Source organism: Rhinatrema bivittatum, chromosome 4 (genome assembly GCF_901001135.1).
Source record: "Rhinatrema bivittatum chromosome 4, aRhiBiv1.1, whole genome shotgun sequence".
NCBI classification, from domain to species: domain Eukaryota; kingdom Metazoa; phylum Chordata; class Amphibia; order Gymnophiona; family Rhinatrematidae; genus Rhinatrema; species Rhinatrema bivittatum.
In genome coordinates, this window is record NC_042618.1 from 340,844,358 (window position 1) to 340,869,782 (window position 25,425).

At 45.6% G+C, this 25,425-nt stretch overlaps 1 protein-coding gene across 1 annotated transcript in view; it reads right to left on the reverse strand.

The window, feature by feature from the left end:
• Positions 1-743: 743 nt before the first annotated feature.
• The window catches only part of LLGL2 (LLGL scribble cell polarity complex component 2), a 126,748-nt gene continuing 102,066 nt past the window's right edge, over positions 744-25,425 (reverse strand). The window contains exons 9-26 of the mRNA XM_029600517.1: positions 23,204-23,258; positions 22,724-22,878; positions 20,421-20,638; positions 19,618-19,685; positions 17,826-17,979; positions 16,709-16,813; positions 16,201-16,493; positions 14,510-14,657; positions 13,430-13,580; positions 13,217-13,333; positions 12,752-12,918; positions 12,092-12,353; positions 11,696-11,849; positions 5,768-5,808; positions 5,606-5,662; positions 4,423-4,465; positions 3,189-3,250; positions 744-1,490 (exon numbers count right to left, since the gene is read on the reverse strand). Coding sequence (XP_029456377.1) covers positions 1,483-1,490; positions 3,189-3,250; positions 4,423-4,465; positions 5,606-5,662; positions 5,768-5,808; positions 11,696-11,849; positions 12,092-12,353; positions 12,752-12,918; positions 13,217-13,333; positions 13,430-13,580; positions 14,510-14,657; positions 16,201-16,493; positions 16,709-16,813; positions 17,826-17,979; positions 19,618-19,685; positions 20,421-20,638; positions 22,724-22,878; positions 23,204-23,258 — 2,258 coding nt within the window. The 3' untranslated portion in view covers positions 744-1,482. The remainder of the gene's footprint in view (positions 1,491-3,188; positions 3,251-4,422; positions 4,466-5,605; positions 5,663-5,767; positions 5,809-11,695; positions 11,850-12,091; positions 12,354-12,751; positions 12,919-13,216; positions 13,334-13,429; positions 13,581-14,509; positions 14,658-16,200; positions 16,494-16,708; positions 16,814-17,825; positions 17,980-19,617; positions 19,686-20,420; positions 20,639-22,723; positions 22,879-23,203; positions 23,259-25,425) is intronic.

The window sequence follows — 25,425 nt, forward strand, 5'->3', positions numbered from 1 at the left end:
TGGAGGAAGGGAAATGCATTTATCCTTGAGGGATGAGTCTGCAGGTCAGGGAAGTGGGAGAGGGACCAGGGGAAATAGAGATAAGGGGAGAGGTTGTGCTGGACAGAGTGGGGGGAGGGGGGCTGTGTCATAAGGGCAGGCTGCCTATGAGGGGAGGCTTCCCTGGTCAGCTGTGATACTGGAAGGGGGGGGGGGGTTGTCTTCTACCCACTCTTCTTCCTGCCTCTACTCCAGCACCATTGGATCCAAAGTAGCCCCCCCAACTTAAAAATAGTGAAGGCAATAGCTTCAGATTATGAAAACAGGGGAAGCTTGAGTAGATTTACTTCCAAAGGCAAAAAAAGTCACATCTGAACAAGGGAACTCTGTGGCATTGAATGCTCATGTACATCATTTCTGAATTATTCTTAGGTTGTGTGTGTGTGGTGGGAAGGGGGGGGTGTGTGTGTGTGTGTGTGTGTGCTATACCTGCAGTCTCATTTGTATGACTTTTAATCAAGGACATGGATTACCAAAAAAAATATATCTTTTGCATACTGAATGGCATAATTAGCAATCCACGAGGAATAACTGCTTAACACAAGTAGCCTTAGTTTGCGAATATATATATGTTTAGTGCAAAAAAACAAAATTAACCTGGTCCTGTGTGAGTATTTCATTTTTCCATATTTCTTAGCTCGCTCTAGAGCTTCTGCTCTGCCTTGGAACCAGAGGAGTAAAGAACTGGATGGCACACAGTAAAGAAACACAAAAAAGTGAATGTTCTCATTTATTTCCAAAGAGCAATGTAGTGTCCAAACACAATCAAGTTATTGGTCCTTGCCGTTTCCAACGACGGCTACAAAAATAGATTCTACCCAAATCTATAAATCCAGTGTATGAATTAACAGTACCTATATTTCCTCAGTGAAAAGTACAGAATTACAGCAGCCACCAGAATCTAAAAATTATACAGATACAGTATATATATTATTTCACCGTTATTTTAAAAAAATGACATTCCTAAAATATGTTTCCATTAAAATGAAACACCCAAATGGAATTTTATAAAACAAATAAAAACAAAACATTGTACAAAAAAAAAGTCAGTTAAGAAGTATATTCATACATTAAAATGTTCTGCAGCCCAAGACAATAAAATGTACAACTTAAAAACCCCATTCTCCAGCAAGGGAAATCTGAACTGTGCAAAGGCAAAAAGAGGAAAAAAAAAAAAGGGTTAAGCAGTCTTTCACTGCCCGTTTTCCTGTCTCTGTCTTTCGGAAAAGGAGGACTGAGAAGGGATAGTCTAACGAGGCACAAGGAGAGGTGGCACTCGAGGGAGCAGCAGTCAAGACAGCTCCCAGCTGTGGAAGCGGGCGGGGTCTCCTTCAGGGAAGGGGAGGCTTCGTGGCTCTTCTTAGGAAGCTGAATTTCAGTAGTGTTAAGCCTACTCCAGACGAATGCTACATCAAGTCCCGCCGGTCCATTCCGGGGCTGGCATCACTCCGCTTTTGAGCGGCACGAGATGAAATTAAAGAGAGAGAAAGCAAGCGCAGGTGAGACAAACGACGGCAGGCGGGCTGATTCCAATTCTAATTTTCCCCTCACCACCCTGCTGGAACAGTAGAAGTGACTGCATTTTAAGGTTCTCCTAATACATTTTAAAGCAACATTCCACAGTTTGAAAGTCACTCTTATGCCACAGCACACTTATTTTTAAGCACAACTGAAAAAAGTGGGTCAGACCTGATTAATCTAATAATTGTTCGCTTTGACCATGTCTGGGCATAGATGTCTTTATTTTACATTTAGCTTATGCCTTTTCATTGGGAACAATGTGAGTTCCATTCAGGTGCTGTAGATGTAAGTTAGTATCAGAGGCAATGGAGGGTCAAATGTCCAAGCTAACACAGAGCATCAGCAGGATTTGAACCCTGGTTGTCAGCCTGCTGCTGTTCCTTTCATGTCATTATGCCTAAGTGGTAATCAATCTTCAAATGTGAATGTTACATTTGAAAATGTTCAATCCATAAAAAAAAAAAAAAAAAAATTCTTTACAAAATGTGCATTGATTATCCGGGTAGGACTGTATTGTGAATCTATGAGGATATCAGTACTGCACTTCTCTATGTAATGTCAAAAGCAGCCAGGCACAAACAAACACCATTCATGAGTTTAAATCCAATGGTGCTTGCACCTTTATCTCCAATTTGCTTATCACAGTTGTAGCAAAATACATCTCTTCCTCCACCCTACCCCACCACTACCTGCTTTTATCAGCTAAAAACACTAAGGGGTAGATTTTCAAATGTACGCACACTACCCGGCACGCACACATGTACGCCCGATTTTATAACATGCACACGCATTATAAAATCGGGGGTCGGTGCGCAACGGGTTGCACAATTGTGCACCCCGATGCCCGCGGGCTTCCCCCATTCCTTCCCCCCCTCAGCCTAAACTTCCCACTCCTTCCCCTAGCCTTTCCGCCCCCTAACCCAACCCCCCGCCCCCCAAATTTTTATTTCACCTTTTGCGCCTGCCTGGAGGCAGGTGCAGGTTGCATGTGCCAGCAGCCTGCTGGCACACGATCCTCCGACACAGTGACAAATGGCCGCTGTGCTGGAGGCCTCTGGCCCTGCCCCTTTTGTAAAGCCCTGGGACTTAAGACGCGTCCTGGGGCTTAATGCGCGTCGCCGGGCCTTTATAAAATAGGCCCGGCTCGCATAAATCCAGAGGATTTATGCACGTAGGGCTTTTAAAATCCAGCCCTAAGTGTCTCAAAGTGGCTGTAAGACATCAGGATGAACGGGACCAGGAAATAAAAAGTTGGCATGGAAAGGTTGTGAAGCTCTGGATTCAAATGGAAACATTCATTTGTATTATCTTGCAACTGTGAAGAGAAAGCAGAACTCTGACGTGCTAAACTCTGCACGACTGGAGCCCCCTATTTCCCCCATCTCTACAGCTGCTGGAGACTTCACCATCCAAATGTTATCTTTCGCCCAACTCTTAACCATTTCAGTTTCTGTCAGTAGGTACTGGATCAAATCTTACCCTTGTTCTAAGATTTGTGGGACCGTGTGACTAGCAGGGAGGTGGATACACTCCCTTAAGTTACCCCAGTCTATGTTGCAGTGTCACCTCTCAGTCTAAAAAGCAAAAAACAGCAGCTCGCTCATCTCTCTTCCCTCCCTTTCCCTTACCTGCACCATTACTGAGTCTGTTTCCCACTGCAATTCTTCGTGAGTTCCTTTCCCCGTAGCTCCTGCAAAGAAACAGGAACAGCACCTCAGTACTAAGCAAACAAACAGCAGCTTGGGACCAATCACAACTCTATCCATAGCCAGGGGTCTCCGCTTACAGGAAGGGTTACTGGATCAAGATCAATGTAGGAAACCCCCCACCTTCACACAAAAAAAAAAAATCTGGGAAAGTGTCATCTCCAATTGTAATCAGCACTTGTTTATTCCCTGATTTCTTGGATCATGGTTCACAATCACCCACCATTATTAATTCACACTATCAGAAAGTTATCCTATTTAAAAAAAACAAAACAAAACAAGAACTCACACCTATGTTACACTGACATGAAAGGACAGAGTTTATTCTTAGCTTTTTATTCAAGTGCCGCTAGTGAAGGTAACACAGCAGATGACAGCAAATAAGGACAAACTGGCCCACCTGGTCTTGTCTTCTTCTCGGGTTCTCTGTCATTTGGGTAGATGAGCACAAATTCCCACTTCTTTAATTCCAGTAACTCTCCAAATATACCTTTTACCTGACCTCCTAACCCTACCTCTATCATCCAAACTCAAGCGTTTTAAAATTCTGTTAGAACGCTGACCATCATCACCTCCGTGGGGGCCTTACAAGCCCCATCACCTCCGTGGGGGCCTTACAAGCCCCACACTTAAAACACACAGACCACCTCCCTGCGTCTTATCACCAAGTTTTTCAACAGTCCAAACAGTCGGGGCTCATGTTGAGTGTATTTGGCGCTCTAGGTAGACCTTTGGTTAATGGACTCCCATTCCCTAACTTACCTATTGGCAGCAGCTCCAGCACCAGCGCTCCTTCCTAATTTTTTTTTATTTATATTCTGTCTTTCATGACACTTCAAAGTGGATTATATTCAGGTATCACTATTTCCTTCGCTCCAGAGGGTTTACTATCGGTGGCAGTGGCTTCAATACAGTGCTCCCCTTCTTTGGTGGAACTGGCTCTGGCAGAGCACCCTTCTGGGCTTTGCGCTGGCAGGATTTTACTGCCCCCGCCCTCTGCGCCAAATTCTGGAGCTCTGTGCAACCGCCCAGTTTGTCTAATGGAAGCACTGGCCCTGCAAATGGCTGCCTAAACTAGCAAGGTTGTTGTCTGAAACATCTGGCTGTCTCATTCTCATTGAGTTTATAAGGTAAAGCGATTCTTGCTGCTACTTACAGTCTCTCCCCCTCCAGTGTACTCTGGATCTCCTTCAGAACTCCTGCAAAGCAAAAAAAAAAAAAAAAATGCAGAGTACTAAGAGAGCTCTACCTTATCCCCACTACTCCTGTCCCACACATCCCCCTCTACCCAGCAGGGCTGCAGCTAATTTTCTTCAAGCTGACAGTTTGAGCGCTCGAGATCACTTTAAATCGGAAATCCACATCCAGAGAATTATTTGTCTGCCATGAGCTAAGAACTCAAACCACTTCCTTCACTACCCCTCCCCACCTTCCGTCAAATCACTTCCTTCACCACTCCCCTCCGCCAGCCAAAGACTTAAAGACAGTTTGTTAGGCCCTTGCCTTTCCAAAATTAAGGAGCACTACATTCACACGTTTTCAAGCTGCAGTCCTACTTTAGGTGTGTTTCATCAGTGCAGAGTACCTATTGCTTTTGTCACGTCTGTCTATCTGCATGGATAAAGCGTAGGCCCATTCCATACAGAAGTTTGCCTGAAGTTTGCTAAGCAAGTATATAATCACTGCAGTTCAAGTGCATCTGAAATGCATGGGAAGGGCTTCCAATAGCTGTTCCTGGAAAGTGGTGCCAAGAAAACGGAAACAAGCCTCTTTTGCGTTATGCTACAAGCGTAAATGGCCCTGGATTGTTTTTAAATGTGTGTCCCGTCCCCCCCCCCCCCCAAATACATCATTGTACCTGAAAAGTGAATAAAGTGTGCTAGTCTACTGACCCGCCTCTGCCTACCATACAGTCACCTCTCTCCTGTACAAAAAGCATCACTACAATGGGAATTGAAGACTGGACTCAGGGGAGGAGAGTTTTTAAAAATCGTATCCAGTTTGATCATGAGCACACATTTTATGCCGTAATAGTAGAGAAAGAACACACATTAGGAAAAAAAACCAAATAGGCAAGCTGACAATTTACACAGCCTAGATTATTGCTGCTGTGGTGGAAGGGGTTGGGGGAGGGGAGATGCTTGTTTGAGGAGGAGCTGGATATTGTAGGTCATTTTCACTCATCACCAGTATTTCACCCATCGCTATCAAACAAACATATTTGAGCTATAAGAGACTCAAATCCAAGAAAGAAGATGAATCACAAAAACCATTATCTGACAGCAGCGACCCAATGCTCAGCTTCAATGCTGGGCACCCAGCCAGAAGCTTCTACTTACGTTCATCATTCAGCAGCGCATGCTCCATCACATTCCTCGTCTCTCTCCCCCTCCGCCCTGAAAGTAGAGAAAGCTATACGTTGGACCACTATAGTGTTACAAAAAGAATAAGACACATTATCTGAGCTGCATTTCAGAGATAAATAGCAACGCTGTCCTTACCATCTCCTTCACCCAACTCTTTACCAGACTTCTCCGACCCCCTGTGAAAAGGACACACACACAGTCAAACAGGAAAATGAACACAAGAAATGCTCTCTTCTTTTTCTTGCTCTTTCTACTCATTCAAGGGAAGCATGATGAATAGCCTCCAGTAATTTTTTCTCATCTCTGATACACAAGCAAAGCAGCAACCTCTTTCAACTAGAAAAAGAGAACATAGCCCCTTGCAATGCTGCACTTTGATCACCAGTTCGGTGCCACCATTAGAGCGGTATACAGCTCATGTGTCTAACTAGGATTGAGTGCTACTTCTGCTACTCAGCCAACCCAAGAAACCCATCCAGGGTTGACCCCACTCCCCTTCCTCCTGGTGTATCCCATCAAGGAGCTGCCTTCTGATATGTTTTGCCATGGGCTGGAGCACTGCCAGTGAGGGAACTTTGAGTTCTTTTGGCATGCAAAACCAGAGAGAGACTAAATTTAAAAAAATTAACTATCCATCCTCTTTAAAAGACATACTCCTGGCACTGTAAGAGCTGATATGGTCAACCATCACTAATGGGCAATGACAAGGAATGGCAAATTCAGAACTAGCATAGAAACCACAATGGCTGACAGGAGCACACTGCTGAAAGCAGAGTTGCTTACCTGAAACAGGTGTTCTCAGAGGTCAGCAGGATGTTAGTCCTCACACATGGAGCCCCGAAGCAGAAAACTTATGACAAAGTTTCTAAAACTTTGACTAGGCACACTCAGCATGCCCTATACCTCACGTCCATGCAGGTCCCTCTCCAGTTTTATAACATAATTATAATAAAAATAGGAGAAACCCAACTCCACGGGGTTGTGGGTGGATTTCATGAGGACTAACATCCTGCTGTCCCCTGAGAACACCTGTTACAGGTAAGCAACTCTGCTTTCTGAGGACAAGCAGGATGGTATTCCTCACACATGGGCGAATCCCTAGCTACAGGCACAAAAAGGGGACCAACAGACACCTAAACAAGGGCACAACACCGGTGTTGTTGGTAAGAGTGAGGGAGGTAGCCTGAACCCAAACAATGGGCCCTAGGTGGGAGCATTAGGTTCTACATGACAGACTGGCCAAACCTGTTACATCAGCCATCCTTATCCAGACAATAATGAGATGTGAATGTGTGAAGAGAACTCCACGTCGCAGCCTTGCAGATTTCCTCCACAGGAACTGCTTGCAAGTGGGCCACAGATGCTGCCATGGCTCTGACAGAATGAGCCTTGACATGACCCCTCAAGATGCAGCCCCGCCTGGGCATAACAGAAGGAGATGCAATCTGCTAGCCAATTGGATAGTGTCTGACAGTGGCAATGCCCAACCTATTCTAGTCAAAAGAAATAAAAGGTTGGGTGGACTTTTTATGGGCTTTTGTCTGCTCCAGATAGAAGGCTAAGGCTTGCTTGCAGTCCAAATTGTGCAATGTTAGTTTATCTCGGTACAAATGGGGCAGAACATTTGGTTAAGACGGAAGTCCATCACCACTTTAGGCAGGGGTGTGTACACAAGACCACCCTGTCATGATAAAACTTAGTATAAGGTGGATAAGGCCTGGAGCTCACTGATCCTATGCGCTGGAGTGACCGCCATAAAAAATATAATTTCCAAGTCAAGTACTTCAGGTCATAGGTGTCTCCAGCTCAAAAGGAGCTTTCATCAACTGAGCTACCATCATGTTAAGGTCCCAAGACACAGCGGGAGGCCTTAGGGGAGGTTTCAGTTGCAGCAGGCCCCGCATGAAACATACAACTATAGGCAGTACAGAGATAGGCATACCATCTACAACTTGTGGTATATGCCAATTGCACTGAGATAGACTAACAGATTTGGTCTTTAAATCAGCTTCCAATAGGTATAGAAGGTAATCACACAGTTTTCGTGGGAGGCAGGAGAACACATCTAGGGCCTTCTGCTCACGCCACACGGAAAACATCCTCCACTTCAGTCCATAGGACTTTCTAGTGGAAGGCTTTCTGGAAGCCTTCCACTAGAAACCCAAGACATTTTCTGAAAGATCAAGTGGCTGCAGGATTAACCTCACAACATCTAGGCTTGAGTGACAAAAGCCTGGAGGCTGGGATGCCACAGCCTGCCTTGGTCTTGCGTGATGAGGTTTCTGGATGGACAACTGCTGAAAGAGTGGAAACTAGGCCTGTCTCAGCCAGTGAAGGGCTATGAGAATCATAGTTCCTCTGTCCTCGCAAAGCTTCAAGAGTCTTCGCCTTTAAGGAAATCGTAGGATAAGCAAACAAAGATCCTTGCCCCAGGGATGGGGAAGGGCCTCAGAAGCTGGTTTGCAGTCTGACCTGTACAGGGAGTAGAACCGAGGCACTTTGCTGTTGCAGAGGGGGACACAAATAGATTTACGTCCGGGTTATCAGGAGGCGGAATATCCCTTTCACTTCCCCCTGGTCCAGGGACCACTCGTGGGGTCTGAAGGCTCGATCAGCCTGTCTACTACCACATTTCTCTGTCCCGGACAGGTACATGGCCCTGAGCACCATCCCGTGAGAAGGGCCCACAACTAGATCTGGACTGCTTCCTGACACAGGAGGTATGATCCTGTGCCTCCCTGCTTGTTGACATACCACATGGCTACTCGGTTGTCCGTGTGGATGATCAGGACAACTTTGTTGGACAGCTGATATATGAAAACCTAGAGCACGTATCTGATCGCTCAAAGCTCAAGGAAGTTGATTTAAGCAAGAGCGTTCCTGGGTGGACCAGACACCCTGGCTGCCAAGTCCATCTACATGAGCTCCCACCCCAGGGTGGATACATCCGTGGTTAGGACAATTTGGGTAGGATGACTTCTAAAAGAGAGCCCCTGTTCCAGATTTGAAAGTACCCACCACAAAGTCAATAAATCCCAGAGAGAGAGGGGGTGACTCAGATGCAATCCTGGAGGTTCTGATTGGCCTGGAACCACTGCAACCTTAGGTTCCATTGGGCTCTACACATTTGTAAATTGTCATGGGAGTGATAAAGACAGTTGCAGCCACATGGCCCAAGAACCTCAACACATGCCAGGCTGATATCTGCTGTTGGATCTCTGCTGCAATGGTCGTCTAGCAGGGCTCCTATGAAGTCCAATTGAAGTGATGGACTGAGATGGGACTCTGGGTAGTTGAGAACAAACCCTAGTGATGCCAAAACCCAGATGGTCAAGTGCATGGACCTGGTGGACCCTGCCTGAGATGTGCTCTTGACCAGCCAAACATCTAGATATGGGAAAACATGCATCCCCAGCCAGTGGAGGTGCCTGCCACCACGACTAGACATTTTGTGAAGTCCCGTGGGGCTTATGCAAGCACTAACAGCAACAGCTGTGAGCAGGAAAGATCTCGATATGGGTGTATGCATCCCATAGAGTCAAGGGAGCATAGCCAGTCCCTTTTGAAAGAGGGAATCAAAGTGCTAAGGGAAACCATCTTGAACTTTTTTTTTTTTTTTTTTAGAAACTTGTTCAAGGTACTAGGTCTAGGATGGGACGAAGTCCTCCTGTTCTCTTTGGAATCAGGAAGTACCTGGAGTAGAATCCCCACCCTCTTTGCCCTGGTGGTACAGCTCAACCACTCTGGGGCTGTTAAGAGGGAGGAGAGCTCCGCTAGTAGTACCTCCTGATGCGCTACCAGCCCCCAAAATGGGCAGGGGGGGCAAGTTGGCAGGATACCTAATAAATTCAATTGGTACCCCTGACGGATGATGGACAAAACCCACTGGTCTGAGGTTATATTGGGCAACCAGTTCGCAAATAACTGCAGCCTTCCCCCAACCGGAGGATCCATTATCCCGGGTAAGGGCAACTGGCTTACGCTCCCCTATAGCCCAGTCAAAACCCCGTCCCTGGAGTTTACCGAGGAGCCGACTGGAGCTTGGGGGCTCTGCTGCAGTACACCTGATGATGTTGATAGGAGTGCAGAGGCAGAGGATAGCACTTCCTTTAGTGAAAACAAAACAAAAAAAAAAAACCAACCCAGACTTCCTTGGCTCCGGTGTCACCAGCCTCCTGGATGAGGAGGATGGGTCCAGAGTACTGGCGAAGAGTTGCTGGAGAGTTTCATGGTGGTCCCGAAGTTGGGTTACAGCATTCCTCACCATATCTCTGAAGAGATTCTCTCCAGTACACGGCATGTTAGTGAGTTGTTCCTATACCTCTGGTCACCACCGACTTTTGTGGAACTTACTTCTTGGAGGAGACGGCAATGACCACTATAGTGGTAGAGGGAGGCCTCTGTGCCTCACTGGGCACAAAAGCTGTCCTGGGAACTGACAACAGTTGGGTCGGTAACACACCAATGAGCACACAGTTTCTCCAGAAGTGGTACAAGGATGGGCAGCACTGGGTCCAGTGCTGTCGCTACCTCAGGACAGATACCTTGTAGTGGCCTGGTCCATCAACTAGCTGGGCTCGAAGCTCCAGCTCCTCCTCGAACGTTGCCAATGCCAAGTCCGACTGGAAGGAGTGGTAGCCAGATCTTCCTCGGTCCCTCGAGGTAGATCAGTGACTGGCATCATAACCGGTGGAGACAGTCGCACTCCCCTGGCATCAATTGAGGATTGGTACTCCTTGCTGCAGGGGGCATTGTGGCAAAAGCCAGTGCTTCCCCAGGGACTGATGCAGATGCTTCTTTAGCTTCCCTTGATGCTCAGCCCAGTCCTTCCTTGGTGCTGAGGCAAATGATGAGGAACCAGATGTCCTTGGCTTGGAGGAGAACGACTATGGTTGGTCCCCAGCGCTCCTGTCCACTGGCGACATCGATGGAACTGACTCTCGATGATGTCTATGGCTCCGTGTCATCGGTGCAACTCCTTAGTCCTTCGATGCGGATGCTGCTGCCAATGGCTTGGAATTCTTTGACCTGAAGAGTTGCTCCATCTAGTCGAGTCAAAGACTACATTGCTTATGAGTCATCTGGACGCATAAACAGCAACTCTGGACATCATGCAATGCCCCTAGGCAGAGGACATGTCTCATATAGATCCATGATGGACATGGTCCTCTGGCACTGGGGGCACTGCCAAAAACCAGACGTGGCCATGATGGACAAAATGAAAAGGACACCAATGGAAGACAATGGCAATGGGGTGTCAATGGCAGGCAGGCACCGATGCACCACCACCACAGGAGGATTGACTAGGAGACACTAAGGGGAGGCACAGAGAGACACCCAGCGATGGAGCAATGAGAAAAAAAAACCCAGTAAAAAATGTGAGACAAATGAAGTATTCCCACAAGGCCAAAGAACAGCCAAAGTGAGCTCACTCACACAGCAATGCTTACAGCTCCGCAGAAAAACAGACTGGAGAGGGACCCCTAAGTAGACGCGTGGTATAGAGCATGCTGGGCATGCTCAGTATGCCTAGTCAAAGTTCTAGAAACTTTGACATAAGTTTTCTGCAATGGGGCTCCATCTGATGTCACCTATGTGTGAGGACTACCATCCAAGCTTGTCCTTGGAGAATACAAATAGGAGATGTAACAAATGGATACTGAGACAGACAGTAAAGCGTTAAGAATGATGAAGCGAATGATACTGCATCTGGCTTCCAAGAAGATAGGTGTGACCAGTATGGAGGTAAAGATCATCTAACAATGAGCATGTTCTGGCCAGATATAGTGGATGAACAGGGATTGATTAAATGTCAGGTGAAAGACATGGGGGGGGGGGGGGGGGGGAGCTGGTGCTGGTTTAAGAACTGGGAATCTATGCGCTCATCTATCCAAGGGATATAAATATTAGAAAGAAACACAACTGAACAGGCTGAAAGTATTGATCTTTTTTTGCCATCATGTATCATGTTACTCATTGTTCTGTCTTGACCAACTGAGAAGAGGGAGGGGTAGAACAGATTATGATCTCCCCCCCCCCTTTACATGTTAAAATAAAGCAGACCTGGATTTCACTGGCGTCTTCTCCAAGCCTGATCGGCGCCGAGATTGACTACTCCTGGTGACCTCTGGTGTATCTACCAGGCAACGTGGCTCAACCAGCCACCTTGTGGAAATGGAGAACCTCTCAAACTCTGATGGAGAAATCAGATAAAACCCTACAAGAATGGAGAAATGGAAAGGAGGAGAGGTTACAAGTTAAAAACACCTGGAGAAGCTGGTGGCTTCCAAGTCTGGTTATCAGGATAAGAAAATTAGCCAAGTTCACAAAGCAAGTGTATGCAGTCTCATGAATATTAATTATGGATATCCCAAAAACCAGGCCATGTTGGAAGGATCTCTCCCATCAAGAAACTGAATTGAAAATCAATGACTTACATTACTCATCTAGATAAATTACCTTGGCCATATCTTGTGAAGACGCAGGACGCGATGCCACTCACATCCTCTTTTCTGATGCAGCCATAGCGGACCTGCGGTCTGAGGTGGGGCAGGGACACAATCTGGATGTCTCCCAGGTTGGACAGGATAACCAGGTTGTTCTCACTGTAGTCAATCTTGCAGCTGCTGAAACTAGCGACTGCCACCTTCCGCACGCGACAGCCTTCAATTGCTGTCAGCTTTAGCTTGAGTTTGGAACTGACTTTGGGTAGTGTGAACACCTGCCAATAAAAACAGTGTGAGAAATGGACCCTTTCTGATCCCATCACCAAGCTAACATCTGACATTCAACGTAGGAAAATAATTGTTTTTAAAAAATATAAACTCTGAAAGATTTCTATTAATGGACACTATATAAAAGGCATGCACAGCTGTAACTGGGGCCAAGAATTACTATATCAGTGTTACACCACACAATCAGGAGAATATGCCAGCAGCAACAAATACAACAGAAAAGAGCGGTAAAGATCTGGCACAAGAAAGTTAACTACTCCCTGTTCTTTCATAGATATATTTGGAAAAAAAAACAACTGAAAATGGATTTAGAAATTATTCCATCTTGTCCCTTCCAAGCACCTAACAACCAAAATGGTCTGTCTCACAGCTGGTGCCTCTCTACCTTAAACTGTTCTTCCGATATTACGAGCAGCTGATGGCTGCCCTGCATATCCGGGCTTTTGGAGAGGTCGTGTGCTACTTCCAGTGGTTCTGGGAGGGGGACATTGCGGCCATCCAGGATCAGGACCCCCACCACAGGCGCTCTGTGCATTAACTGGATTTCCTTGGCTAAGAGAAAACAAAGCATAGGGGTAAAAAATATCAGGCAGTTGCCTATCCAGTCCCAAACGAGAAGGAATGCCAAGGAAATAGGAACATTAAATAGGTGTACATTAATCTGATCAGTACTGAAAAATAAGGTATGGTTACAATCTACAAAAGGGCATAGTGTTCACTCTTGAACCTCCTAGCTAGCAAATGCTGTTATCTTCTTGCTAGGTACAAATCAGTCAGCAACTTCTTTGGGTAGGTAACATATATGTAAGATAATGCTAGTCATCCCCTCCACCTCCCATTCCATCCTCACCTTGTGCTGCTGTCACTTGTTCTTCTCCCCTTCTCTCCACAGGAGGGACACGCAAAGAAAATGCATAGACTGTGCCACCGTTGGTGCCTGCCCACAGAGAAGGGCAGTGACGGGAACCTGCAGGAGGACATATCATCAATGGCACTCATAATGCATTTCCTTGGATTGTAGCTCTTTCACTATATACGCATGCGTCGTGTAAAGGGCACTCACTGTCTCTCAAGTAGGTGTCTGCAAAGTACAAAGTTCGCACAAATCCCGTGAAGGAATCTTCAGCCGACCGCGCCTCAATCTTTCGCTGGATTGGAGCCAATTCCATTTCATGGAGTGCATCATGATCAAACTTGGCATTGGTTTCCTGCACCTTCAGGTCAGAGGAAATGGAGAGAGAATAGTGTACCAGGGAGAAAAAAAAAGGATTAGGTTTTAAGCAGCTCAGAGAGTTCATTGGGTTATATATCATTTTTCTTATATGTGCTAAAAAAAAAAAAATCCTCACACAAACTAAAAACTTTCTGGACAAGGAAAATGCAAGAATTGTGGAGCAATACCATAGAAATCAGTAAGTGTAATTTTTGAAATGGTCTCAAAAAAACCCCCAAAAACAAAAAAACACAACCTCAACAACTTTTTTTATGCTGAATACCAAATAAAATAGCACATTTTCAGCAATCACTTTTTTCTTGAATTTCGATATATGCATTTTATTTATTATTTTAATGCTAGTCACTTGGAAGAGAGATGCTTGATGATGGTAGAACAGACGAATATCCATACAGGTCTAGGTCAAGAACACTGAGCTCATTTCACTTGCAACCAGAGCTGGGGATTTTAAACCAGCACTGGGAAACTACTCTATCCAGACGACTGCCACAACTAATGTCCTCCTAATGGGAGTAACAGATCCTTTCAAGATATGACAGGAGGGTTTTTTAAATGTTATTTTCTGCTGAAGTTGCCCAAGCATCACCCAGTCAATATCTTTTAACAGCACTTTGTCAGCAGACCTGTAGGAAATACTAAAAATACAGAAACCTTCTTGTTTGCTAATTCATAGCATTATATAATTAAAAACTTCCAATAAGTAGGTGGTTGCTATAGTTAGTCTGCTTTCTTTTTTTTTAAATCTTATATTGTAAAAATAAAAACCTCTACTCACAAAATGGCACAGAACCAGGAGTGGGTGGGCCAGCAACAAAGCTCACTACATCCGCACCTACTTCACAGGGCTTCTATAAAAACTGGCACCGCTGGAAATAGACTGGAAGTATCTGACAGGCTGCCACATCTCACCTCAGCTATGCTTCCAACACCAGTTGGCCGTTTAGATACTCTGCTCCTCCGGATCCTCCTGAAGGACTGCCGCAAAGATTTCTTCAAAGATTTCACCCGGGACAGCGGGCCCTCCAGAGCCAGCTGGTCACTGGGATGTAAGGTACACCTGGAAGGAGGCAGCAGGCTGGGATTGGGCTCGGGCAATGATACTTTCCCATTACTCCCCACTATTACCGCTAAAATGAGCATAACATGAAAAGCAGTTTTTACCAGACATGGGTGAAGGGGAGGGGGAGTGCGAGTGTGTACACAGCAGAGGACTTCCGGTTTCATAGTGATAAACACACAACTCATGCCACATGATGAAAATGGGTATACATTTGTGATCTTGGGAGGGACAACATGAAACCAAAAGTTATCAACCTTCAGGAAGTCTGAATGCAATCTGTAACCAAAACCCTCAAGGATGCTGCTATGCTTACAAAAAAAAAAAAAAAAAGATACAATCGATAAATGAAACATTTTGAGACACAATAAAATGAGGGATTTTATAAACAATTCTTAATGACACCTCACTTCTCCTTCAGGCCAGCTGAAAAGTGCATCGGGATGTTCATAACACAGGAAATGAAGACCAATAAGGACCAATTGGCCTCATTTGGTGGTCTGCCCGTTGTCATCCTCTGGTTCTCTACCACTTTGGGAAGATGAGAAAATGCATTTCCTTACTGAAACCAATACCAGCTCCCACCCCCCACACTGATCTTTTACTCAACTTTTCAACCCTGTTCCTACCACTGTCCTCTATATCTGTCATTTACATAGGTCAGCGGCGGGAGCCACTGCCGGCAGCCTACAGATGCTTTTATATGTCAAGACAATAGACTGGCCAGTCCGCCACAGGTTACAAACCTACATGTCTGAGGAGGATGTATGTGATGTATTAATGGTATATGTAATGTCCAGATATTGCAAATCCCTTCTAGGAAATAAGATTTGCCTGTGCTGTGATTATAAACATGAGAAAGAGACACTAAAAAAATGCATAGAATTATACAAAGGGGGGCGGATTTTAAAAGCCCTGCTCGCGTAAATCCGCCCGGATTTACGCGAGCAGGGCCTTGCGCGCCTATTTTCCATAGGTCTGCCGGCGTGCGCAGAGCCCCGGGACTTGCGTAAGTCCCGGGGTTTTTTGTCGGGGGCGTGTCGGGGCGGGGCCGATTGACGCAGCATTTTGGATGCGGGACGTGGCGTTTTGGGGGCGGGCCCGGGGCGTGGTTTCGGCCCAGGGCGGTCCTGGGCGTGGCCGCGCCCTCCGGAACCACCCCCGGGTCGCGTCTCGGGCCGCTGGCGCGCGTGGATTTAAGTCTCCCTCCGGGAGGCGTAAATCCGTGGACAAAGGTGGGGGGGGGTTTAGATAGGGCCGGGGGGGTGGGTTAGGTAGAGGAAGGGAACGGAGGCAGGCTGCGCGGCTCGGCGCGCGCCGGCTGCCCAAAATCGGCAGCCTTGCGCGCGCCGATCCTGGATTTTAGCGGCTATGCGCGTATCTACTAAAATCCAGCGTACTTTTGTTGGCGACTGGTGCGCCAACAAAAGTACGCATTTTTTAAAAATCTACCCCTTGGTGAATTTATACATTTCAAACCTCCTTCTCTAAGTTTCTAGCCAACCTGTAGAAAAGTCTCAAGGGCAGGGCAAGATACACTTACTTCACAAAGACCTGCCGCTTCTGTTGGTGATCAAAAAGTCCGAAGCCATGGCTGGTGCCGAAGGCCACCAGCTTCCATTCTGAATGAAGAGCCAGGGAGGTAACCACTGCTGGTGGCTGGCACTGAACCAAGACAAAGGGCTGGAACCCCGGAGCAAAGCGTACTGGCTCTTCTCTGACCTTTAACCTTTCATGACCTTTCCACCTGTAGCCTTCCTGGTCCTGCAACAGGTCCACTAAGGTATGTTCCACCACATGCGCTGCTTCGTCGTCATTCAGTTCCATCACCAGTATCTAGAATGGAAAGGGGGGAAGGTTGGTACAGGATGGTGAAGGGAACGCTTACGTCACCTTCCACAATTACATCACAATGCAATGCAGCTTCACCTCCATGACTTCCCCACTATTGCAGGCAACCAAAGACGCTGTTCCCCCCTCTTCACATACTTTTGGAAATTTTCTTTTAGTTCCAATTTCCCTTCATGAATGTTTCCTCACAGATATTTTACCTGTCCTGCTGTGCCAGCAATGGCCAGATAGCCACTGTACTTGCAAAGGTAAATCTTCTGGATTCCCAACCTGGGGTCATCGCTGTAGGGATCAAAGCAGCCAACCTGGGGAAGGTAGAAAAACAGGAGACAGTGCCAGCACCTTATCAGGCAGATGCAATAAGGTGCGCCCAGCCTAGCACATGGGTTTACTTGCAGTTGGGGGCGAGTTTCGGGTGTGTGATAAAAGCGGTTGATGCAGCAAGGAGAGATTAGCACGTCTAAAATGCGTGCCCTAACAAAAAAAGTGTATAGGATACCCATCGCATTTAAATTCCATGTAAATGAAGAGATTAGGTATTACCGCCCGATGCAGGAAAGTGTGCCAAATGCACATTTTTTATGCTGGAAAATTAACTCCAGCTCTGGAGGTGGAGTAAAGCTTACTCGCAGTCAAAAATTTGATCCTCTGTGTTGTGATAAATGTGCCCTTTGTAGGGCAGAGTTGTTTAGAGAGATTAGTATAAGAATAAATTTGGGGTTAAAATAATAAAAAAACAAAACCAAAAACGTATATAGGGAGTAGTGGAGCAGAGCATGATGATTAATTAAAGGACACCTTAAAAAATCATGGGCGATTGTGTTACATTTGGTAAATATATGGCATTGCAGATTTCTGTAATTTTATGTAAACAATGTACTACCATACAGGCCAGACAGTAGGTTTGGCACCCCCACCATCTGCTGGAGACAGGGGAATACTACCGGACTGTAGGTGGCACCATTTCTATTTATAGGCGGAGCGTTGTTATGGTAACTGCTCTGTCTCCATCTGCTAGAGGGGGGGGCCAAACCCAGGAGTCTGGACTGATCCGGGTATGTACAGGGAAACACAATTTAGACGTCCGCACGCCCGATGCAATAAACATTTGAGTGCCAGAAACTCACATTTCTCCTTAGCACACTCTTTGTAAGCTGCTCCACTTTCTCTGTCATGAGGGGCACAGGGGATGTAGATGCGTGCGCATTAGGAAAACGGGTGCTCAATATGAGCACCTGTTCTTTTGTGCGTGTCTTTTTGCATTGGCCTGTAAGTGTGGGGAAGGGAGGGGAATCATGCCGTTTAAGGTCCTCTCACCTTACGCAGAGGTGGCCATTCGTCCTCCCCCAAAGCGTTCAAGTTATCATTGTGGTCAGCATCTGTGAGGAAAACACCCACGGTGCTCAGTTTGTAAAGGAGGCGCAGACACACACCTGAGGCATCCCAAAACCGCACAGTTCCATCCTCGTGCCTGTTCCAAAAGCAAGGATGGCAGTGAGCTTCCACATACAAACAGGGCAAGAAAGAAGGGCTGGTCTACAGCTGGACCATCGGGTTCTCTAAGTGGAATACCTTTCTGATGACATGATGCACTGGTTTATACACACTCAGTTAACGGCTACCATTCGTGTGTAACTGCATTTTTCTGTGTAAAATAAGGACTTTTGATGTATAAAAGTTTTTGCTACTATATCCCAAAAGAAAATATAATTTAAAAAAAATCAGGAGGGGATGGGGGATAATTAAACAAAAGTAGAGTTTTGCTTCAAAAGGAGGCAACAGACAACCATCAATGCCCAACATGGGTTCCAGTGCCTAAAGTCCTGGTATACACAAGGAGGTAACTCTTTAAATGTTTACTTAACCCACCTAAACCAGCCATATCCGGGTGAATGCATTTTTAGCAAAGTTTCATAACATGCACACATTTGGGGGCATACAAAAAAAAAGAGACACTCCTGGCAGGGTGTGGGGTTCAGAAGATTGCTCAAACTATGAGTACATTTCATTTTCAAAATGGTACAAATGTGTCGGAAGCATAAGCTAAAGCATGTATGTTACCTCGCAGTTTAATATCATGTACTTTTGTGTGTACAATCAGCTGATATGCCAATACACTGAGTAACCTTGTATTTGAAAATCATCTGGGTTTGTTTGGGTTGAAAAGTAGACACATACGCTACTAATCAGGTGCCCTGCTGAAAACATACCCTAATAGCATGAGCAAGCTCAATGTAATCAAACTGCTCGAGAGTAGGAGGTGGATGTGCCTTTGGTTGGCTGATGAAATAAAACTTACAAAGATTTTACTGAAACAATCCAAACAAAATAAGTCTATGGAGATCTTCATCCGCTCCCCTCTACCATTTTTAAGCTGTTTTCAAAGATTTTAATCATCAGAAGCCTTACAATTTTACCAAATTACTGAAACTTTCAAGATCAACAGTCCAAAAAGGTCTGACCATCTCTTCTGCTAGGACCATGCAGATCAATAATTAAGCTCTTCAAGCATGTTCTATTTCAAAAGGGGTCTGGCCTTCCCTTTAGAAGCAAAGGGAACAGGTATACTTACAAAAACAAAAGAGTTTTAGCTTTTTTTTTTTTTTTTTTTAAGTGCCCTGTGGCAAGTTTATTGACAACCTGCCACTAGAGGAGTTATATACAGGGAGGAAAATGATGCCCAGGTGTCCGATGGGGTGATCCACTGATAAGATAATTTGCAAAATGAGTCACATAATGCAATAGGGCATGTCTTTCCACATCCATAACTCTCTCACTAATAGACTTGCCTGCCACCCAAAACTGCAGGGCATCTGAAAAATATGTAACATGTCAGCAAAGAGGATGGATTTTTTACTGCTCTCATTCAGCAATTTTCCCTGAACCCCTTCAGGAGAGAAACCTTTTAATGATTTCTTCATCCTCTTACTGGTGCCAATGACCATTTGTCTTTTCAAAGACACAGTGCTGTCAATCTTAAAGACCCATACACAAGACAATATAGCACGCTACCTTGCTTTTCCGGAGTTGGCCAGGAGACAGGAGGGGGGTGCAATCTAGCTACGTTTGCAAACTGATCTCAAAAGTAAAACTTGGCTGAAGTGCTTACCCTGTAAGAAGCAAGTCCCGCTGCGGGGGGTCAGGAGCAAGGCTGATTCCACCATCAATTGGCCAGGACTACAGAGACATAAAGCAAAACATCTACAATATATGACGAGCTTCTGTTTTTTCCTTTTATATAGTCCCTGCATATATGGATCCCAGGGAGCTTGACAAATCATTAAAAGTTACACTATAATACAGTGGTTGACGTCAGGAACGAAATTTGGATTTTGCCACCCCTAGGCATTTTTGGTGTTTTCAATCCCCCCCCCCCCCCCCCCAATCTTTTTCAAGGGTTTCAGGGTAGCAGAGAGCTGTTCTCTGCTGAATGAGATTCAACAGATCTGCAAGGCAGCATATTTTAGCCAGCTTGGTGCCCCTAAATGTTTACTACCCTAGGCACAGAAAAAGCATGCCTATTGACAAATCTAGGGCTGGTTGATAGGCCTGTTGATATTTTACTGCTATCTAGTTTGCCCCAGTTATTCTGGCCACTGAGACGTCCCCACTGCCAGCCATAGTATGTAATACTGCTTCAAAGACTTAAAAAAAAAAGCCTTATGTATAATGTGCTGACCATCTTTAAAAAGAGAGGCAAAGCCAGCACGCTTATTCCTCAGAGAGAGGACTCCTGTAAGGCACATATGTATGGACACACAAATCAGGCCTTAGTTTAGATAAGGCAATAATTCACCTGCGTATTCTTATAATGTTTTTATTTTATTTATTTTTTAATGCTGCATCACACCGCATGTAAAGGAAGGTGTTGTGTGGGTGATGAAATTCAGCTGGCTTTTACAGCGCCCATACCATGCTGGAGTAATGAGAAGTCTGTTTGCTCCCGGCACTGATAACCCGCTCCCAGAGCTTCAGTGGGATGTTGGAGATGTGGTGAGAGCAAGTGATGGCAGAGCAGTGCAGCGACACCAGGTATGGAGACTGGATCACTGGCCAGCCTGGAGTCTTCAGATCGATCACCACAAGCTCTTCATCAGCCAGCACCACCATGGCACAGGGGTCATCAAACTCTGTGAAGAGCAGCACACTGTTCAGCCTTTTCATTAGTGCCTTCGGTTGGATCTCTGTGCCAACTGCAAGCCAGCCAAACTGCTTCATCCATGCTGTGCTTCAGATCGGCCAGTAAAAGTTACATTGAGGCAGACAACACAACAGCTTAGTGACCTACGGTAAAAAGTCTGACAAATCAGTTTCTCACCTTATCTTGTTTTATTGCTTTCCGTATTAAGAATCAGCAAAATAAATGTTGGCCAAATGCAGTAAGTCTGCCTGAATTGGTAAGACGTGTATTAAGGCTAATCTGCGCACATTACGGCTCTGACTGAAGCATTTATAGAATATGGTCTTGCCTGCATAGAGAATGCACATCCTTGATGCCATACAAATACAGAGGGCTAGGAAAAGTTCTCTCTCGTTTGTGTCTGTAGGAAAAATGAGTGCAAAGGGCCTAATACATAACACGGTTTAAATAGTATTATCAAACTCAAAAATGAATTCACAGATGAAAAAAAAACCCATAGGGTGGTTCTTGACAACCACCTCAAATTCTAGCCAATAAACTCCTCCCCTCCACTTCCTTCCCCATAGGTACTCTAAGGATCTACTGTCATTCCAATATCAAGATAAGCTGTATCAGCTTATCCACCTGCCTGCTGCAAGCAATGTAGAACACTGTTCTCTCCCTCCCCTCCATCATCATTAGAAAGGGGGCAGGGTCATTCAGCTAAACGGAGATCCAATGGGTTGGACATCCCATCAGTTTTGCTAAATAGCCATTTTTTGTATACGTAGGTCAGGAAGAAAAGGCCATGCCCACACAGAGAGAAAATGGCCATGGCTCCCCTTCCACACATGACATCAAACCTTCATAAACATGGACTGTCAAAAGGAGTCACGCACGGCGCAGGCACCTCAGGTGTAAGAAGTGATTCTTAGCCAGTATCTCGAGCAATCGTAATGGGAATTTGCAGCACTACACTTCTACATAAGCCAAAGGGCTCATTCCTTCAAAACAATCTTCAGTGAAGCCTGTTTGCTGCTTTACTTTACCAGGCATACCCTGCCTCATGAGGTCAGAGTGGAAGACAAAGCCACCGTCCATAGCACACTGCACCCCCCCCCCCCCAAGGTTTAAAAAGGGTACAAATCACTACATGTCTGGCCTCAATGTCCACACACACACACAGTGTGACAATGCCAACTTTGAGAGCACCTTCCTGGGGTAAGGCAGATGTGTATTGCATAGAAAGCAGTGGATACGTTCTGAAGCTTATATCCCCAATGATTCTATTTGCCTGACAGTCCCAGATATTACAGGTGTCTTCCAATACCATTCACTGTGCACAAAAAAACATTTCTGGATAGATGGGTCTGAATAGTTTCAGGCTAAGAAAAACTAGAAGGCAAGACTTCTGGCACCTCAGTTTCAAACAAACGCTGGAACCGAAAAAAGTATTTGAGGGACAATTAAAAAAAAAAACCAACAATTTTTTTTTTGAAACAAGGAAAAGCACAAAACCATGTAAAAAAAAAAACCAACCTCCATTTGAAAACTTCTCCTACGAATGCATCTGTGTGGGGCATCCAAAAGGGGCTGGATCTAGGGGCAGGTACAAAGCCCACAGGCGCTCTGTGCCCACAGTAACTGTTCCAGCCCGAACTTTCAATGGGAAACTCTACGGGGCATTTACCTTTGGAAAGTGAGCTTGCTCGGCACGAATTCCCCTCTTAAAAAGATTTATGCGTATAGAAAAAAATACAAAATGTATTCAAGGGCTTAAAATAACTGCCTATATGAAAGGGAAGTCATAAAATCGACACGTAAACAAAACATTCATAAGCAGCAATAAAACTAGAGAAAGAAAAATATGTTTCAGGTCCATTTAACCGCCCCCTCCAGTGAGAGCTGCACGAGCACATTGCACTTTAACAATAGTAGAGACATTTTCAGACATCTGCAAGCTCCACAACAGCAGGGCCATGGGACAATACCATCATTAGGGCCCTAGTATCTGATACAGCCAGAGCATCTGCAGACCAGGGGACAAGGCTGCCGCCCTTCCCACCCAAGGAAACAGGCGTCAGCCTCAGCTTACCTGCAGCTGGGTCTGCATTTGAAATGATAAAGAAGTCTATGACACGGGATGTGAAGTCGAAGGCTGTCTGCTGGTTGCCAAAGATGACAGAAATGCAGTGCCGGTCGCCATAGCTGGCTCGGGGCATCCCTCCGTGAAATACAATATACGGAGGTCTAAAAAGCGCGAGGGAGAGAAAGAGCGTTAACTTATTATGTGCATTTTGGAGGTAAAGAAAGGGTGAAAGAAGTGGAAATGCAAACGCAGTTTTATTATGCACTGCAAGATCAAGTCTGGGATTGTGGAAGTTGTGTGTGCGATGTCTAATTGGAGCTCAAACCAATCAGTAATCTCTTGTTCACATCAACAAGCTTTGCTATATCAAATTATAATTTTTAATAATGATTTAATAATTTGCAATCATCTGAAGGATCACAATTTACAGACTTTTGTTGAAAGTGATTACAAGCAATAGCAGGAGGTGAAATGAGAGTAACTTACCCGTTCTTTTTTGTCTGCCAAAGGATCTTAGAAATGGCTTTGCAAGGAAAAGGACCTGCAAACACAAATTTAGTGTCAGTTTTGAAAGCTAGAACAGCATCTGAAATAATAAAAGACAAAACAAAACAAAAAACCCACAAACAAGGAAAAAGTTCCTCAGCTGTAAAATGATTTGGAGAATACAGCCAAATAAAATTTCTAACAGAGCAACAGAAACTCACACCTCGAGAGCTCTGTGCCTCAGACATGGATCTCCAGATGTCTTCATATCACTAGGTAATGCATTCTACTGTGGGGACGCGTGTTAAATATAAAAAACTGAGCATTCACAGTATAGCAGAAGCAATCCAACCTCTGCAGGGAACCCACATCAATAGAAGTCAGAGAGGAGGAAAACACCTGCCGATGCTTATTAGCTTCATAGTAAGTGCTATTTTATTTCCCTTACTTATTGCCTTCTCTTTTCCTAGCAGTAAAGCAGAGTTGCTTACCTGTAACAGGTGTTCTCCTAAGACAGCAGGATGTTAGTCCTCACACATGGGTAACATCATCCAATGCAGCACGGCATGCAAAACTTATGTCAGTTTCTAGAAATTTGACTAGGCACACTGAGCATGCCCAGAATGCCCTAAATCCATGTGGGGTCCCTCTTCAGTACCGTAACATAGAATTACGATAAAAATAAAATAAACCCTAGGAGAAAACCAACTTTGTGGGGTGGCGGGCGGGTTTCGTGAGGACTAACATCCTGCTGTCCTAGGAGAACAGGTAAGCAACTCTGCTTTCTCCTGGGACAAGCAGGATGGTAGTCCTCACACATGGGTGAATCCCTAGCTACAGACTGCTCCCCAACACAAAAGGGGACAGACAAACACCTAACCAGGTGCCAGAGGGCACAACCACTACAGAGCTGTTGGTTACAGAGGGGGAGACAGCCTGAACCCAAAAAACGGGCCCTAGGTAGGGAGAGTTGGGTTCCACACCTCAAAGAGATTCCGGAAAACAGACTGCGGGAACCTACTGTCATGTCGATCATCCCTATCCAGACAGTAGTGTGATGTGAATGTGTGGAGAGAACTCCACCTCGCAGATCTCCATGGGAACTGCACACAAGTGGGCCACAGACGTTACCATGGCTCTGATAGAATAAGCCTTGACAAGACCCCTAAGGTACAGTCCCACTTGGGTATAACAGAAGGAGATGCAATCTGCTAATCAATTGGATAGTGTCTGTTTGGCAATGGCAACTCCCAACTTATTCCTATCAAAAGAAATAAAAAGTTGGGTGGACTGTCTATGGGCTTCTGTCCACTCCAGGTAGAAGGTTAAGGCTCTCTTGCAATCCAAACTGTTCAGGGCTCATTCGCCTTGGTGCGAATGAGGCCTGGGAAAGAATATGGGCCTGACGGTTGACTGATTAAGATGGAAATTAGACACCACCTTAGGCAGGAACTTGGGGTGCGTACAGAGGACCACCCTATAGTGATAAAAAACTTAGTGTAAGATGAATAAGTCACTAAGGCCTGGCTGACCCTGAGTGCTGAAGTGAATGCCACCAAAAATATGACCTTCCAAGTCAGGTCACTGATGCGCAGTGGCTCAAAAAAAAAAAAAAAGAGACACAGCGGGAGGCTTCAACTGAAGCAGGCCCCAAATAAAGCGTACAGCTATAGTCTGTACAGTGATGGGCTTACCCTTTACACCGTGGTGGTAAGTGCCAATCGCACTGAGATGGACCCTAATGGAGTTGGTTTTTAAGCCAGCCTCCAACAGCTGCAAGAGGTAATCAAGCAGTTTTTGTGTGGGGCAGGAGAATGGATTTAATGCTTTTTGCTCACACCACATGGAAAACCTCTTCCACTTCAGCCCAAAAGACTTTCTAGTGGAAGACTTTCTAGAAGCCACCAGGACCAGAGACACATCGGCAGGGAGACCAAGCAGCTATAGGATCAGCCTTTCAACATCCAGGCTGTCAATGCCAGGGTCTGGAGGTTGGGATGCCGAAGTCTGCCTTGATCCTGCATGGTGAGATCTGGGGAAGACCCCAGACTGATCGGTTTCTGGAAGGACAACCCCCGAAGGAGTGGAAACCAGACATGTCTCGATCACTGAGGAGCTTTGAGGACCATAGACCCTCAGTCCTGTCAAAGCTTCAAGAGAGTCTTCGATACTAGAGGAATCTGAGGATACGCATACCCGAGACCCTTGCCCCAATGGCGAGC